The sequence below is a fragment of the Pseudophryne corroboree genome, chromosome 1 (assembly GCF_028390025.1).
Source record: "Pseudophryne corroboree isolate aPseCor3 chromosome 1, aPseCor3.hap2, whole genome shotgun sequence".
NCBI lineage: Eukaryota > Metazoa > Chordata > Amphibia > Anura > Myobatrachidae > Pseudophryne > Pseudophryne corroboree.
The window spans coordinates 943,795,275-943,808,225 of record NC_086444.1 but is presented as its reverse complement, the minus strand read 5'-3'; the positions used below and the strand labels follow the sequence as shown (position 1 = coordinate 943,808,225).

Below are 12,951 nucleotides of genomic sequence, written 5' to 3'. Positions count from 1 at the left end.
TGTATATTCACTGTGAAGATTAAATCATTTTACAATAACAGCTTCTCTCTCTGGGGCCAACGCAAATGTACTGAACAAATGGTGGTTTGTTTCATATTCAAAACCACATTAAAAATATGTGTATCTATTTCCAAGTCACAACATTTGCCCAAATTCATTTTATGTTTGTCCTCGTTCCAAAGAGATTATTATGTTTGGGCTGTTCTTCACTGAAATACCCTGTTCTGCCAGTGGATGAATTTCTGAAATCTCTGTAACAAAGTGAGTTATATATTTGATATATTTTAATACACTGAGATGCATGCTTATTATTGCCACTAACAGCCAAGCTAATGTTGGTAATGACAGCTATCTTTCAAACTTTGAGAATTACATTCCCTAAGCAGTGAATTGCAATGCTGGGAAATGTGCTGAAAATGAAGTGAATGCGGCATCGCTTGAGTGTATATGTGTATGTATGTATGCACAATTATTTATTGCGTTACACCATTTGTGTGCATAAAACAGTGTTTAATCTGGATGTTTTATTATGGCCACTGCTCATCATACTTAATAACTAGTAACAGTTTATTAAATAGCGACTTAAAATATAAAACTCTGATGGTGGGTAATGTGCCTAACAGTTTAATTCCTCTGATGAATGGCTTTACTAAGGAAAAATGTTATGTCTAAAACAACTGCGCATTCTGGAAAACGTACCCATCCGCAATATCTTAGCTAAGCATGTATTATATTTCATGTGTATGTTTCATGTGTGGTTTAGGTATGTAAATGTACTTTCATACATAAAACCCCTAATTTAATTATTGTTACTACCAAAGTTGTGTCAAATGGATGTAATTAGAGATGAGCCATCTAGCTCTTCTCTAATAATGTTAAGCGGCCACTTATTAATTAGCTGGAGCCTGCAATTGTTGCTCTGAGTGAAATAAACTCTGTCTGAGCAGAGCTTTCTTTTACTTCAGAGAAACAGTTCAAGAGGGATAACATATGTATCGAAATTTCTAAAGTGGATCAGTGGAGGTCAGCTTCTAGCTGTTATTTTACAGGTAACATGTTGTCAATGATAGCTAGCAGCTGGCTTATCCCTATGGACAACTTCTACACTCCTTTTTAGAATGTTTAATACACTTCCCCTCCTAAACTTCACCTGGACCAGTGGTTCCCAAATATGGTCCTCAAGACACTCAAGCAGTCCAGGTTTTAAGGGCTATCCATGCTTAAGCACAGGTGACTTAATTAGTACCTCGATCAGTTTGATTATATCATCTGTGCACAGGCATGGATTTCCTTAGAACTTGGACAGTTAGAGTGCCTCGAGGTCATGTTGGGAAATTCTGCCCTGGACTTTGATGGAAAATGGAATGGAAATCAGAACGATTCAAGAAGTTGCAACTAATCCTAACCCTACCCAAACCCAGGGTCGGACTGGCCCTCAGGGGAACAGGGGAAACTACCGATGGGCCCCACTGTCTGTGGGCCCTCCTCCTTCTCTAGGGATCAGGTTCCAGACTCTATCCTAGTGCACTTGAATTATGCATTATACTTATGTTACAGTATACTTCACAACAATATGGTTTATTATATATTTACCAAGGGGAACAGAACATGTACTCTATAATGGTTAGCCAAACCTCTGTGGTGGCTGGCCACGCCCCAGTGGAGCCTGGCCACACCCTTAAGCATAGGGCCCTACAACAGCATCCCCCCCGGTGGGCCCTTTCATGACCCAGTCCGACACTGCCCAACCCTAGGGTTCTTGTGTAATGGACATGATCAAGCACCATTTTGTTTAATAATACATCAGATTCCTGAAGCACTTCCTAAACTCCCCAAATTACAAAAAAAAAAGAAATAAAAATCTTTATTTCATGAATAAAAATGTTCATCTATTACCATTGTGTCACCAATTTCCTAGAAATAACAAACTTTGAGAGATAAATGACCGATAGCCTTGCAACCAAGTACAAATTTAAGCAAAAGTGAATAAAAGGATTTAACTTTGAATAGCTGAAGCAGAGCCGTCTCTTGACTTTATACTAGACTATATATTTAAATAATACACACACATTTATAGAACACTGCAAGAAAATGGATGTGGACACAAATCCTCTACATACCACTTAAGAGCTTGTTGTTATTCAGTAACAGTACCATTTATTAAAAAACACATTCCAATATACTCCCATACCCAGAATTCAAACCTATAACCTGTTGAATTCTAATCAAACACCCTACTCATGGAGCTATTTGAACCTGCATAAAAACTATGAACACTACATGAAGCTACTGGTACTTTGTGAAAACATAATCAGTATTGCAGTTGAGCAGATTTATGTAGTGCACAGCCACACATCCAATCTCTTGCAGCCACACACTACATAGATCTGCTCTGCCGCAATGCTGATAATTTTTTCACAAAGTACAAGGTAAACTTCAAATAAAACTCTGTAACTTAGAATTATCTACCTTTCTATGCAAAAGCCAATAGCTCAATGAATAGGTTGTCTGACTGTAACACCACAGGCAATGGGTTTCGAATCCCGGTTATGTCAGCATCTTGAAATGTAATAAAGGACAGTGTGATTGAATAACAAGAAATCTCAAGTTAAGTTCATGAATGTGTATATATTAGCGACAGAAGGGGGCAGGGACGGAGACAGCGGCGGTCAAGAGATACTGGACTTCAAAGGGGGGGAAAGGTGCAAGTAAAAGTAATTAAAACAGATAGTTGACAAGTGCCGCCAACAGCGCCCCCTAGTCTGCAGCGATATGTGTGATGCCCCCTCCACACACTTAGTTACAGCCCTGAGTTGAAGTGCAGGATTCACACCCATAATTCTGTAACGCCATTCATCTCTCAGCCTTGTATCATATATAATGTGATTTTTTTTATGCACATGTATCAGAATTAGGTTCATTTTGACTTTACAGATTAAGATTTTTCCATCTCATGGTGAGTTATTGTGCAAAGTTTTAATTTTCACTTGACTGGGCAATGACTTATTATTTTTTAACCATTCTGTATTGCATTACTGGTTATGCAATAATATACCTGCCTTATGATTGCTTGGTCATCATTTATAAGCTTGGACTCATCTTATATGAACAGGGCCGATTCTAGGGCTTCTAGCGCCCCGGGTGGGCAGTAGGGGCGTGGCTTCATACAGGGAGGCGTGGTCAGTTACGCCCCCTGTACAGTAGTAGCGCTGCTGAAATGATGTGCTGTGTGCAATGACGTCATCGCGCACCGCACAGTAAAGGTCCTCTCCACGAAGGGAAACTAGACGCTACGCGTCTAGTTCCCTTCACAGCGGGGGGCAGCGGCAGCAGGACAGAGCGGGCAGCGGGGGGCACAGCAGCAGCGGATCTTGCCATGGTGCGGCGCCCTCCGGAATGCGGCGCCCCGGGCAAAAGTCCTGCTTGCCCGTGGCAAGATCCGCTACTGTATATGAAGTATGTTGAAAACAATATTTTAAGATTTCGGCTGTGCATGATTTCTCTTGGACAATTGCCTGAACTTATTCTTATTTCTAATGTTACTATATAAGCATTGAGTAATACTTTATACTACAGTCATTTTTACTCTACAATTAAAAATGTTGAACAGTTTCTTTAAAGTATGGTGCCTTTTGTTTTTCTTAACATCGTAATAATACACAACCAAAACAAAATTAGTTGTGTATTTCCACAAGTGTGCCTAGGGCTCACAAACTCTCTGTTGGACAGGCCTGTCGTAAAAAGATCTACAGTGCTAATACTAGTAATGGGTTGCAGAACTCCTGCGATCTGCCTGTACTGGGAAAATTCATTAGTTCTTCGCAGTGATCTATCACTGGGTTCATGCACAAGCACAGAAGCCAGAACTGCACTAAATTTATCGGGTGCTTGGCAAGCTTTGAAAACATTTATTGGACCGAAATATCAGTCAAGTAATATATTTTTGTTTCATGCAGTTTCTGGACTGTGAAATTATCCTATTAATCAATAGTCGCAAGTTTCTTTATAGTTCATGGCACGTTTTACTTGTTTCAGATTTAATACAAGTTTTCAATCTGAATAAGTTTAAAATAGATTTGCATAGTTTTTCTGTATCGAAATTTTATTGTATCTTTTTTCCCCCCACTAGCTTTATTGAGGTTTTATGCAGAGATCTTATGTACTATGCAGGAGCGGTGAACATTCTTTATTATATTTATGTTAGGCGCCGGGGTCCGCTCGTCGGTGCGGCCCGGCGCCTAGCAACCAGGGACGCCGTGCGCGTACAGCCGCCGGCTCCCTGGCAACGCTAGACGCCGGGCGCACGGAGCCGCTCTGACCCTAGCAACGGGGACGCCACGTTCGGGCCGCGTTCCCCGTTGCTGGGTCTGTTCTAATTATTTTATGGTGTGCTGGGCATTCATTGTGATTACCCAGTCTGGCTCCTGATTGGGGAGCTCTCTGTTATAAGCACCCTTTGGACTTCCCACAGACGCCGGTGATAGCTTCCTGTTTGCCTGTGTCAGTTGCAGAGAGTTCCAGTCTTGCTCAATCCGGTTGTTCCTGTCCTCAGTGGTCCTGTACTCGGAAAGTTGTCATCATTCCTGGAGTCTGATCGAGCACCTTTAACATCCTGTGGTGTTCGTGAGTCGCGGCGCAGCCGTGTGTTGCGGCTTGTCCGCTTACTGTTTATTATTTAGTATATTTGTGTTCTGGAGCTTTTGCGGAGGATTCCGCTCCCACAGATCCACTCTGGTATCCAGCGGTGCTGGATAGGAGTAACGGATCGGTGGATCCTTGGTTGTCCTTTTCCCTGGCGGCTAGTCCGCACATACCTTTGGTTTAAGTTAGTTAGCTTGTAACCCCTGGCCTGGTTGCTTAGTCAGAGGGCCCCTTGTTATCACCCTGTCTCGGATTTCCCTTTGTCTCCCATTAAGACCTGAGGGGGCATCGGGGTTGGGCAGACATAATCCGCCCTTCGAACGCGGCTGCCATGGGCTCAAGCAACCATAGTCTCGCAGGGGATTTCTGATAACACGGGCGAGACAACGGAGTTAGGGCGCCAGGGGTTACTAGGCTCTCCTTCTCCCACTACCAGCAGATCTTCCCTGTACTCAGACCTCTGCCATAAGATCTCCTCTGGTCTGGAGTTCGGGAATCATAACATTATCACCGGCCAGACAAAAAAAAAAAATTTAAAAGGAGTTAATTTTTTTTCACTTATTCAGTTGGGAGATTTTGTCGGCCTCATGAATCCCACCGGTGTTGGGCCAAATCCTGGCCAACTTCTAGTTAGTCAGATTCAAGAACTTACTCAGATGGTTCAGGATCTGTCCCTCCAGGTGAGGTCACAGGAAGATCTGTTACGGACTTCCCCGAGGGTCATCCCTGAACCAAAAATGCATCTGCCTGACCGTTTTTCTGGGGATAGAAAACAGTTTTTTAATTTTAAAGAGTCTTGTAAACTTTATTTTCGTTTAAGACCAGTCTCCTCAGGTACGGAGGCTCAGCGGGTTGGAATTATTATTTCTCTGCTTCAGGGGGATCCTCAGACCTGGGCTTTTGGTTTAAATACAGACGATCCGGCCTTATTGTCTGTAGACGCCTTTTTAAAATCTTTAGGGCTATTGTATGACGACCCTGATAGAGAGGCGTCCGCTGAGAGTCAGTTGCGTGCTCTCAGACAGGGTAGGAATCCCGCAGAGATTTATTGTACGGAGTTTCGCCGTTGGTCGAACGACTGTGGATGGAATGACCCAGCCTTACGCAGTCAGTTTCGCCTCGGCTTATCTGAATCTATAAAAGACAGTCTCCTTCAGTATCCCGCTCCTGAGACTCTCGATAAACTCATGGAGCTCTCTATTAAGATAGATCGTCGGCTCAGAGAGCGGAGGGCTGAAAAAGGAGCATCTGTCGGATCTACTCCTTGTGTTTTTTCCATTCCTGTGGACATGGAGGAGCCTATGCAGATAGGTCTCTCCAAATTGTCTCCTGAAGAAAGAACCAGGAGGCAAAATTCTGGTCTTTGTTTATACTGTGGAGGTAAGGGACATTTTGCCCGTAGTTGTCCGAACAAGTCGGGAAACTTCCCGACCAAGTGAGTTGTGAGGGGGTTCACTTTGGTCTGCAGCTTATCTCCTCAAATAATTCACTGTTAGTTCCTGCTAAAGTTTCCTTTGGCAGCCTCTGTTCCTCGGTCTCTGCTTTTGTGGACAGTGGAGCTGCAGGGAACTTTATGGATTTAACATGGGCCAAGGCCTTAGGTATTCCTCAGTTAACCTTGGGTAGGTGTGTCACCATGCATGGTTTAGATGGGAGTCCCTTGTCCAATGGGGTTATTTCTCTCTGTACACCTCCTGTTTTACTTTCGGTAGGAGCTCTGCATTCTGAAAAGATTGAGTTTTTCCTTACCCATTGTCCAGCAGTTCCTGTGGTTCTGGGTCACCCTTGGCTGGCCTTTCATAATCCCATCATTGATTGGCAGTCGGGGGAGATCTTACAATGGGGTACCATCTGTAATAAAGAATGTATTACGCTTCCTATCCGAGTAGCTGCCGCCGTTCCCGCACCCATTCCTGTGGAATACCAGGATTTTGTTGATGTATTTTCCAAGGGCAATGCGGATATTCTGCCTCCCCATAGGCCTTATGATTGTGCCATTGAGCTAATTCCTGGTGCCACGTTGCCTAAAGGAAGGTTATATGCATTGTCTGGTCCTGAAACTGTGGCCATGAATGAGTATGTGAAAGAAAGCCTTGGGAAAGGATTTATCAGGCCATCTAAATCCCCTTTAAGTGCAGGTTTCTTCTTCGTAGAGAAGAAGGATGGTTCACTTAGACCCTGCATTGACTTTAGAGCTTTGAATAAAATCTCAGTAAAGAATACTTACCCTCTGCCGCTGATCTCTGTCCTCTTTGATCAGCTACGTTCGGCTGTGATTTTTTCTAAGATTGACCTGAGAGGAGCATATAACCTCATCAGAATCAAGTCAGGGGATGAGTGGAAAACGGCATTCAGTACTCAGTCAGGCCACTATGAGTATCTGGTTATGCCATTTGGCCTGTCTAACGCTCCGGCAGTTTTCCAGGATCTCATTAACGATGTGCTCCGTGAGTTTCTTGGAAGGTTCGTTGTAGTCTACTTAGACGATATTTTGATTTATTCTGACTCTGTAGAACAACATGTTACCCAGGTGCGTCAGGTTCTAAAAAAATTACGTGAAAATCACCTATATGCCAAGCTTGAGAAGTGTGAATTTCATGTCACGGAGGTATCCTTTTTAGGGTACATTATTTCCCCTCGGGGATTCTGTATGGAACCAAAGAAGCTCCAAGCCATCCTTAGTTGGGCGCAACCCACCAACTTAAAAGCAATTCAGCGCTTTTTAGGGTTTGCGAACTACTATAGAAGATTTATTCACTCCTTCTCTGACCTAGTTGCTCCCATTGTGGCACTGACTAAGAAGGGAGCAGATCCTACCAATTGGTCACATGAAGCTGAGTTATCTTTTCAGGCCTTGAAACAAGCCTTTGTCTCAGCCCCTGTCCTCAGACATCCCAACCCAGAATTGCCTTTCATTGTTGAGGTTGATGCCTCGGAGGTTGGAGTAGGGGCTATCCTATCTCAGAAGGATCCGGATTCCCTCGAATTACATCCTTGTGCCTTTATGTCCAGGAAATTCTCATCTGCAGAATCCAACTACGATGTTGGTAACCGGGAATTGCTGGCTATTAAATGGGCTTTCGAGGAGTGAAGGCATTGGCTTGAAGGAGCGACTCATACCATTTCAGTTTTGACTGATCACAAAAATCTTCAATACATTGAATCAGCTAAACGACTGAATGCCCGGCAGGCTCGTTGGGCTTTATTTTTTACTCGTTTCAAATTTATTATCACCTTCAGGCCAGGTTCCAAGAATACTAAGGCAGATGCCCTGTCACGCAGTTTTCTTCCAGTTCAAGACAACAGTCCTGTTACTCCCATACTTCCGTCTTCAGTCATTCGGGCAGGCCTCACACAGGATGTATTTACCCAATTAAAGCTGCTTCAACATCAAGCTCCTGGAAATACTCCTGCTGGTCGTCTTTTTGTCCCTGAGTTTTTGAGAGCAACTGTTTTGACGGAGTTTCATGATAGCAAAGTTGCCGGGCATCCGGGAATCGCTAAGACTTTGGAATTAGTCTCCCGCTCTGTATGGTGGCCTGGTCTTTCCAAAGACATTAAAGAGTTTGTTTTTTCGTGTCAGGTCTGTGCACAGCATAAAGTTCCTCGTTCTTTGCCTATCGGTCAACTTATGCCCTTGAATGTTCCTCTTAGGCCATGGTCGCATATCTCCATGGATTTTGTGGTGGACCTCCCTCTGTCAGCCGGATGCCGAGTCATATGGGTGGTAGTGGACCGTTTTAGCAAAATGGCCCATTTCATTGCTCTTCCCCGATTGCCATCTGCCCAGGGATTGGCAGTCTTGTTCCTCCGCCATGTTTTCAGACTCCATGGCTTACCCACTGATATTGTTTCTGATCGGGGTCCACAATTCATTGCACAATTTTGGAAGTCTTTTTGTGCTTCATTAAAGATGAAATTATCTTTAACGTCTGGCTATCATCCCCAATCCAATGGGCAGACTGAGCGAGTTAATCAATCTCTAAAACAATATTTGCGTTTGTACTCGGCCAAACTCCAAAATGACTGGTCTGAGTTTCTTCCATTGGCGGAGTTTGCTTATAATAATGCCTGTCATTCTTCCACCAATGTGTCTCCATTTTTTGCAGTTTTTGGTTTTCACCCCAGGGCTAATTCATTTTTTCAACATTCCTCTGTCTCCTCACTGGCCCTGACCTCTCATCTCAGACTCATTTGGAGAAAAGTACACCTGGCTCTCAGAAAAGCGGCATTCCGGGAAAAAAGATTTTCTGACAGGCTCCGGCGGCCGTGCACTTTTAAAGTAGGAGATAGGGTGTGGTTGTCGACTCGCAACATTAAACTTCGACAAACCTCAGCCAGATTGGGTCCTAAATTTATTGGACCATTTCACATTATCAAAAAAGTCAATCCAGTTGCTTTCCGGTTACGTTTACCAAAAACTTTACGGATCGGAAATACCTTCCATTGCTCATTGCTGAAACCATATGTTTCGTCCAGTAGATTTCCTCGTAAAATATCTCAGGGGAGATCACCAATAAATGTACAGGGTCAGCAGGAGTTCCTGGTTGAGAAGGTTCTCGATTCCAAGTTTTCCCGGGGTCGGCTTTATTTTTTGGTACATTGGAGAGGTTATGGGCCAGAGGAAAGGTCTTGGGTCCTGGATGAGGATCTTCATGCCCCGAGGCTCAAAAGGGCATTTTTTCGAGAATTTCCTCAGAAACCTGGCTTTAGGGGTTCCTTGACCCCTCCTCAAGGGGGGGGTACTGTTAGGCGCCGGGGTCCGCTCGTCGGTGCGGCCCGGCGCCTAGCAACCAGGGACGCCGTGCGCGTACAGCAGCCGGCTCCCTGGCAACGCTAGACGCCGGGCGCACGGAGCCGCTCTGACCCTAGCAACGGGGACGCCACGTTCGGGCCGCGTTCCCCGTTGCTGGGTCTGTTCTAATTATTTTATGGTGTGCTGGCCGTGCAGCTTGCAAGCTGCACGGCATTCATTGTGATTACCCAGTCTGGCTCCTGATTGGGGAGCTCTCTGTTATAAGCACCCTTTGGACTTCCCACAGACGCCGGTGATAGCTTCCTGTTTGCCTGTGTCAGTTGCAGAGAGTTCCAGTCTTGCTCAATCCGGTTGTTCCTGTCCTCAGTGGTCCTGTACTCGGAAAGTTGTCATCATTCCTGGAGTCTGACCGAGCACCTTTAACATCCTGTGGTGTTCGTGAGTCGCGGCGCAGCCGTGTGTTGCGGCTTGTCCGCTTACTGTTTATTATTTAGTATATTTGTGTTCTGGAGCTTTTGCGGAGGATTCCGCTCCCACAGATCCACTCTGGTATCCAGCGGTGCTGGATAGGAGTAACGGATCGGTGGATCCTTGGTTGTCCTTTTCCCTGGCGGCTAGTCCGCACATACCTTTGGTTTAAGTTAGTTAGCTTGTAACCCCTGGCCTGGTTGCTTAGTCAGAGGGCCCCTTGTTATCACCCTGTCTCGGATTTCCCTTTGTCTCCCATTAAGACCTGAGGGGGCATCGGGGTTGGGCAGACATAATCCGCCCTTCGAACGCGGCTGCCATGGGCTCAAGCAACCATAGTCTCGCAGGGGATTTCTGATAACACGGGCGAGACAACGGAGTTAGGGCGCCAGGGGTTACTAGGCTCTCCTGCTCCCACTACCAGCAGATCTTCCCTGTACTCAGACCTCTGCCATAAGATCTCCTCTGGTCTGGAGTTCGGGAATCATAACAATTTAGATATAACTGCAACTACTGGATTGGCATTTGGCAAATGTTCAGTATACTGGTTTAAAACTAGTGTACAATATTTATATTAACTGTTGCATAATGGATCTAAAAGATATCACATTCTGTACAAAATGAAGTGGACACATTCCTACTGTGCTAGATAATAATTACAGTATGCTAGTAATGTATCTTATGTACGCTTTCTCTCCCACGACTTACTTGCAATATCAGCATATGTGTTTTGTCGGACAATCAGTAGTAATAATGACATTAATGATATTACTCATTAAAGTGTCATGTGGCTGCCAACTCCCAAGCAGCAGGGTAAACTGTAAGAATGCAATTGGGGAGCTGTGTAGCCGACCAGCTCCTCCACATCTCAGAATAAGCAATACAAGAGCTCATATTCTGGTCTCTCGTGCGAATTTGCTAAGCAAATGTGACAATTAATGTTTCGGTGTGCTAATCAGAATAAAACTCAATTCAGATGCATAACATAATGGTATTCTAGCCTGACTTACTACTGCCATGTTTTATGTCTCACTATTCCAACAATGCAATAATTATGTGTGTAACAATGTCCATTTTGCTTTGTATACATATGAGAAATATCCAGGCTCTCAGGATGTGAATAAGACTCATGCCTGTAGCAAACAATCTGCTTTAACCTATCATTTTATAGAATGCACTTAAAACTACAATGTAGGTGATTGGTTGCTACAGTATGGACAGCTTCTCCACTGGTCCACGTCTGCACTGCTTAATACATCTCCCTCATCCACTGCTTAATACATCTCCCTCATCCACCGCTTAATACATCTCCCTCATCATCCCCACTGTACAGTAGTTGTGAGTCCTCAGGAGTGATGCTTCCTGTAACTGGTAAGCAGGCTAGCCTTGAGCTTTCAGAGTAGCTATGATAATGTGTCTCTGTTCTTTGCGACTGCTGCTTGCCACCCCACTGCTGCAAAGAGTGCTCTTGATAGCAAACACTGTCATCGGAGCCAAAGATGTCGGTAGATGTCGGTAGTTCAGTGACATGCGGTTAGGTGAGGCAGAGCCTCTCCTTCCATTCTTTATTCCTCCTTGAAATACACACTATGAATTTGCTTTTATGAATGCTATATAGGTTTTAAATTGAAAGGTTTGTATGCTCTTTTCTCCATCAGAATTGAAGAACTGAAGGAACTTGGAGAACTTTCTTCACACTGGGACAAGCTGCGACAAAGTGTTATAACTCACTATGAAGAGATGGTGTGCATCTACCAGGAAAGTCTTGCTGAGCTAGAAAAATATACAGGTAACAAACTTAGTCTACTACATTGTACCACAGTAATGTCTGTTTAATATACAAATTACTGATATTACTTTAATTCTGATAATTAACTTAAGGTTGTGATAAGAGTTTTCAGTAGGTGGCCTGGAGCACTCTCCCGTACTGTAAATAACATAGCAGAATGAAGTCATTATTAGGAATAGGGTGCAGCGCTAATTCTTGTCCCTTATGAAGCGTATTTGGCTTTTCAGGTTTTAAATAAACTTCTTCACATGTGTTTTAATGGGATGGTGTTATCAGGATCCCACGCTTGAAATGCTGGTAGTCAGAATATTGACAGTGGCATCCCAATGCTCAGGATCCTGACACCTAACTGGTAAGTATAATATCCAGAGGTTAAAGTGAGCCGGAGTTCCGTCAGTTCCATTTGAAGCCAGGACGCGGTTCTGCCTCCTCCGGCTCACCTAACTCAGGGAGGTCAGGTGCCCGCTGAGATTTTGTTACCAGCGGGCACCCGGCTTCTTCCTCTCAGTTGCCGCCGGAGCTTATGCAGTGTGCATGTGTGGCACTATGGGAGAGACATTATGATGTCTCTCCCATAGATCCGAAGAGCAGGCGGCCAGGAAGTGGGCAGCATCGGTCCAGAAGCAAGAGCGGGGCTGGTGAGTATTGTGTTTTTCTTTTTTTTTTGTGTATGTGTGTAACCGGCACATGTGCTGGGGGCACAATTGCTGAGGTCACATCTACTGGGGTCACATCTGCTGGGGGCACATCTTCTGCTGGCACATCTACTGGGGGCACAATGACTGGGGGCATAACTTCTGACTGGGGGCACAACTACTGGGGGCACATCTACTGGTGGCACAATTGCTGGGGGCACATCTACAGGGGGGACAACTACCGGGGGCATAACTTCTGACTGGGGGCACAACTGCTGGGGGGCACGTCTACTGGGTCACGTCTACTGGGGGCACGACTACTGGGGCACATCTACAGGGGACATAACGTCTGACTGGGGACATATCTACTGGGTACATAACTACAGGGGGCATAACTACTAGGGGCATATCTACTGACTGGGGACATAACCACTGACTGGGGGCATAACTACTGACTGGGGGCATAACTACTGGGAGCGTAACTACGGGGGCATTACTACTGTGGGCAACACTACATAGGGTATTACCATTGTGGGCATTACTACTGGGGCACTATGAATGAAGGCATTACATAGGGGGCACTTTATAAGGGGCATCACTCCTGGGGACATAAGGGGCACTACTACTGTGAGAATTGTATAAGGGACACTATTGCTGTGGGA

At 44.8% G+C, this 12,951-nt stretch overlaps 1 protein-coding gene across 6 annotated transcripts in view; it reads left to right on the top strand.

Annotated features, from left to right (window-relative positions):
* Positions 1 to 12,951, top strand: part of INPP4B (inositol polyphosphate-4-phosphatase type II B) — a 1,055,719-nt gene that overhangs the window by 761,872 nt on the left and 280,896 nt on the right. For all 6 annotated transcript variants that reach the window (XM_063920402.1, XM_063920401.1, XM_063920400.1 and 3 more), the window contains one exon: positions 11,524 to 11,654. In XM_063920402.1, the coding sequence (XP_063776472.1) occupies positions 11,524 to 11,654 (131 nt within the window). The remainder of the gene's footprint in view (positions 1 to 11,523; positions 11,655 to 12,951) is intronic.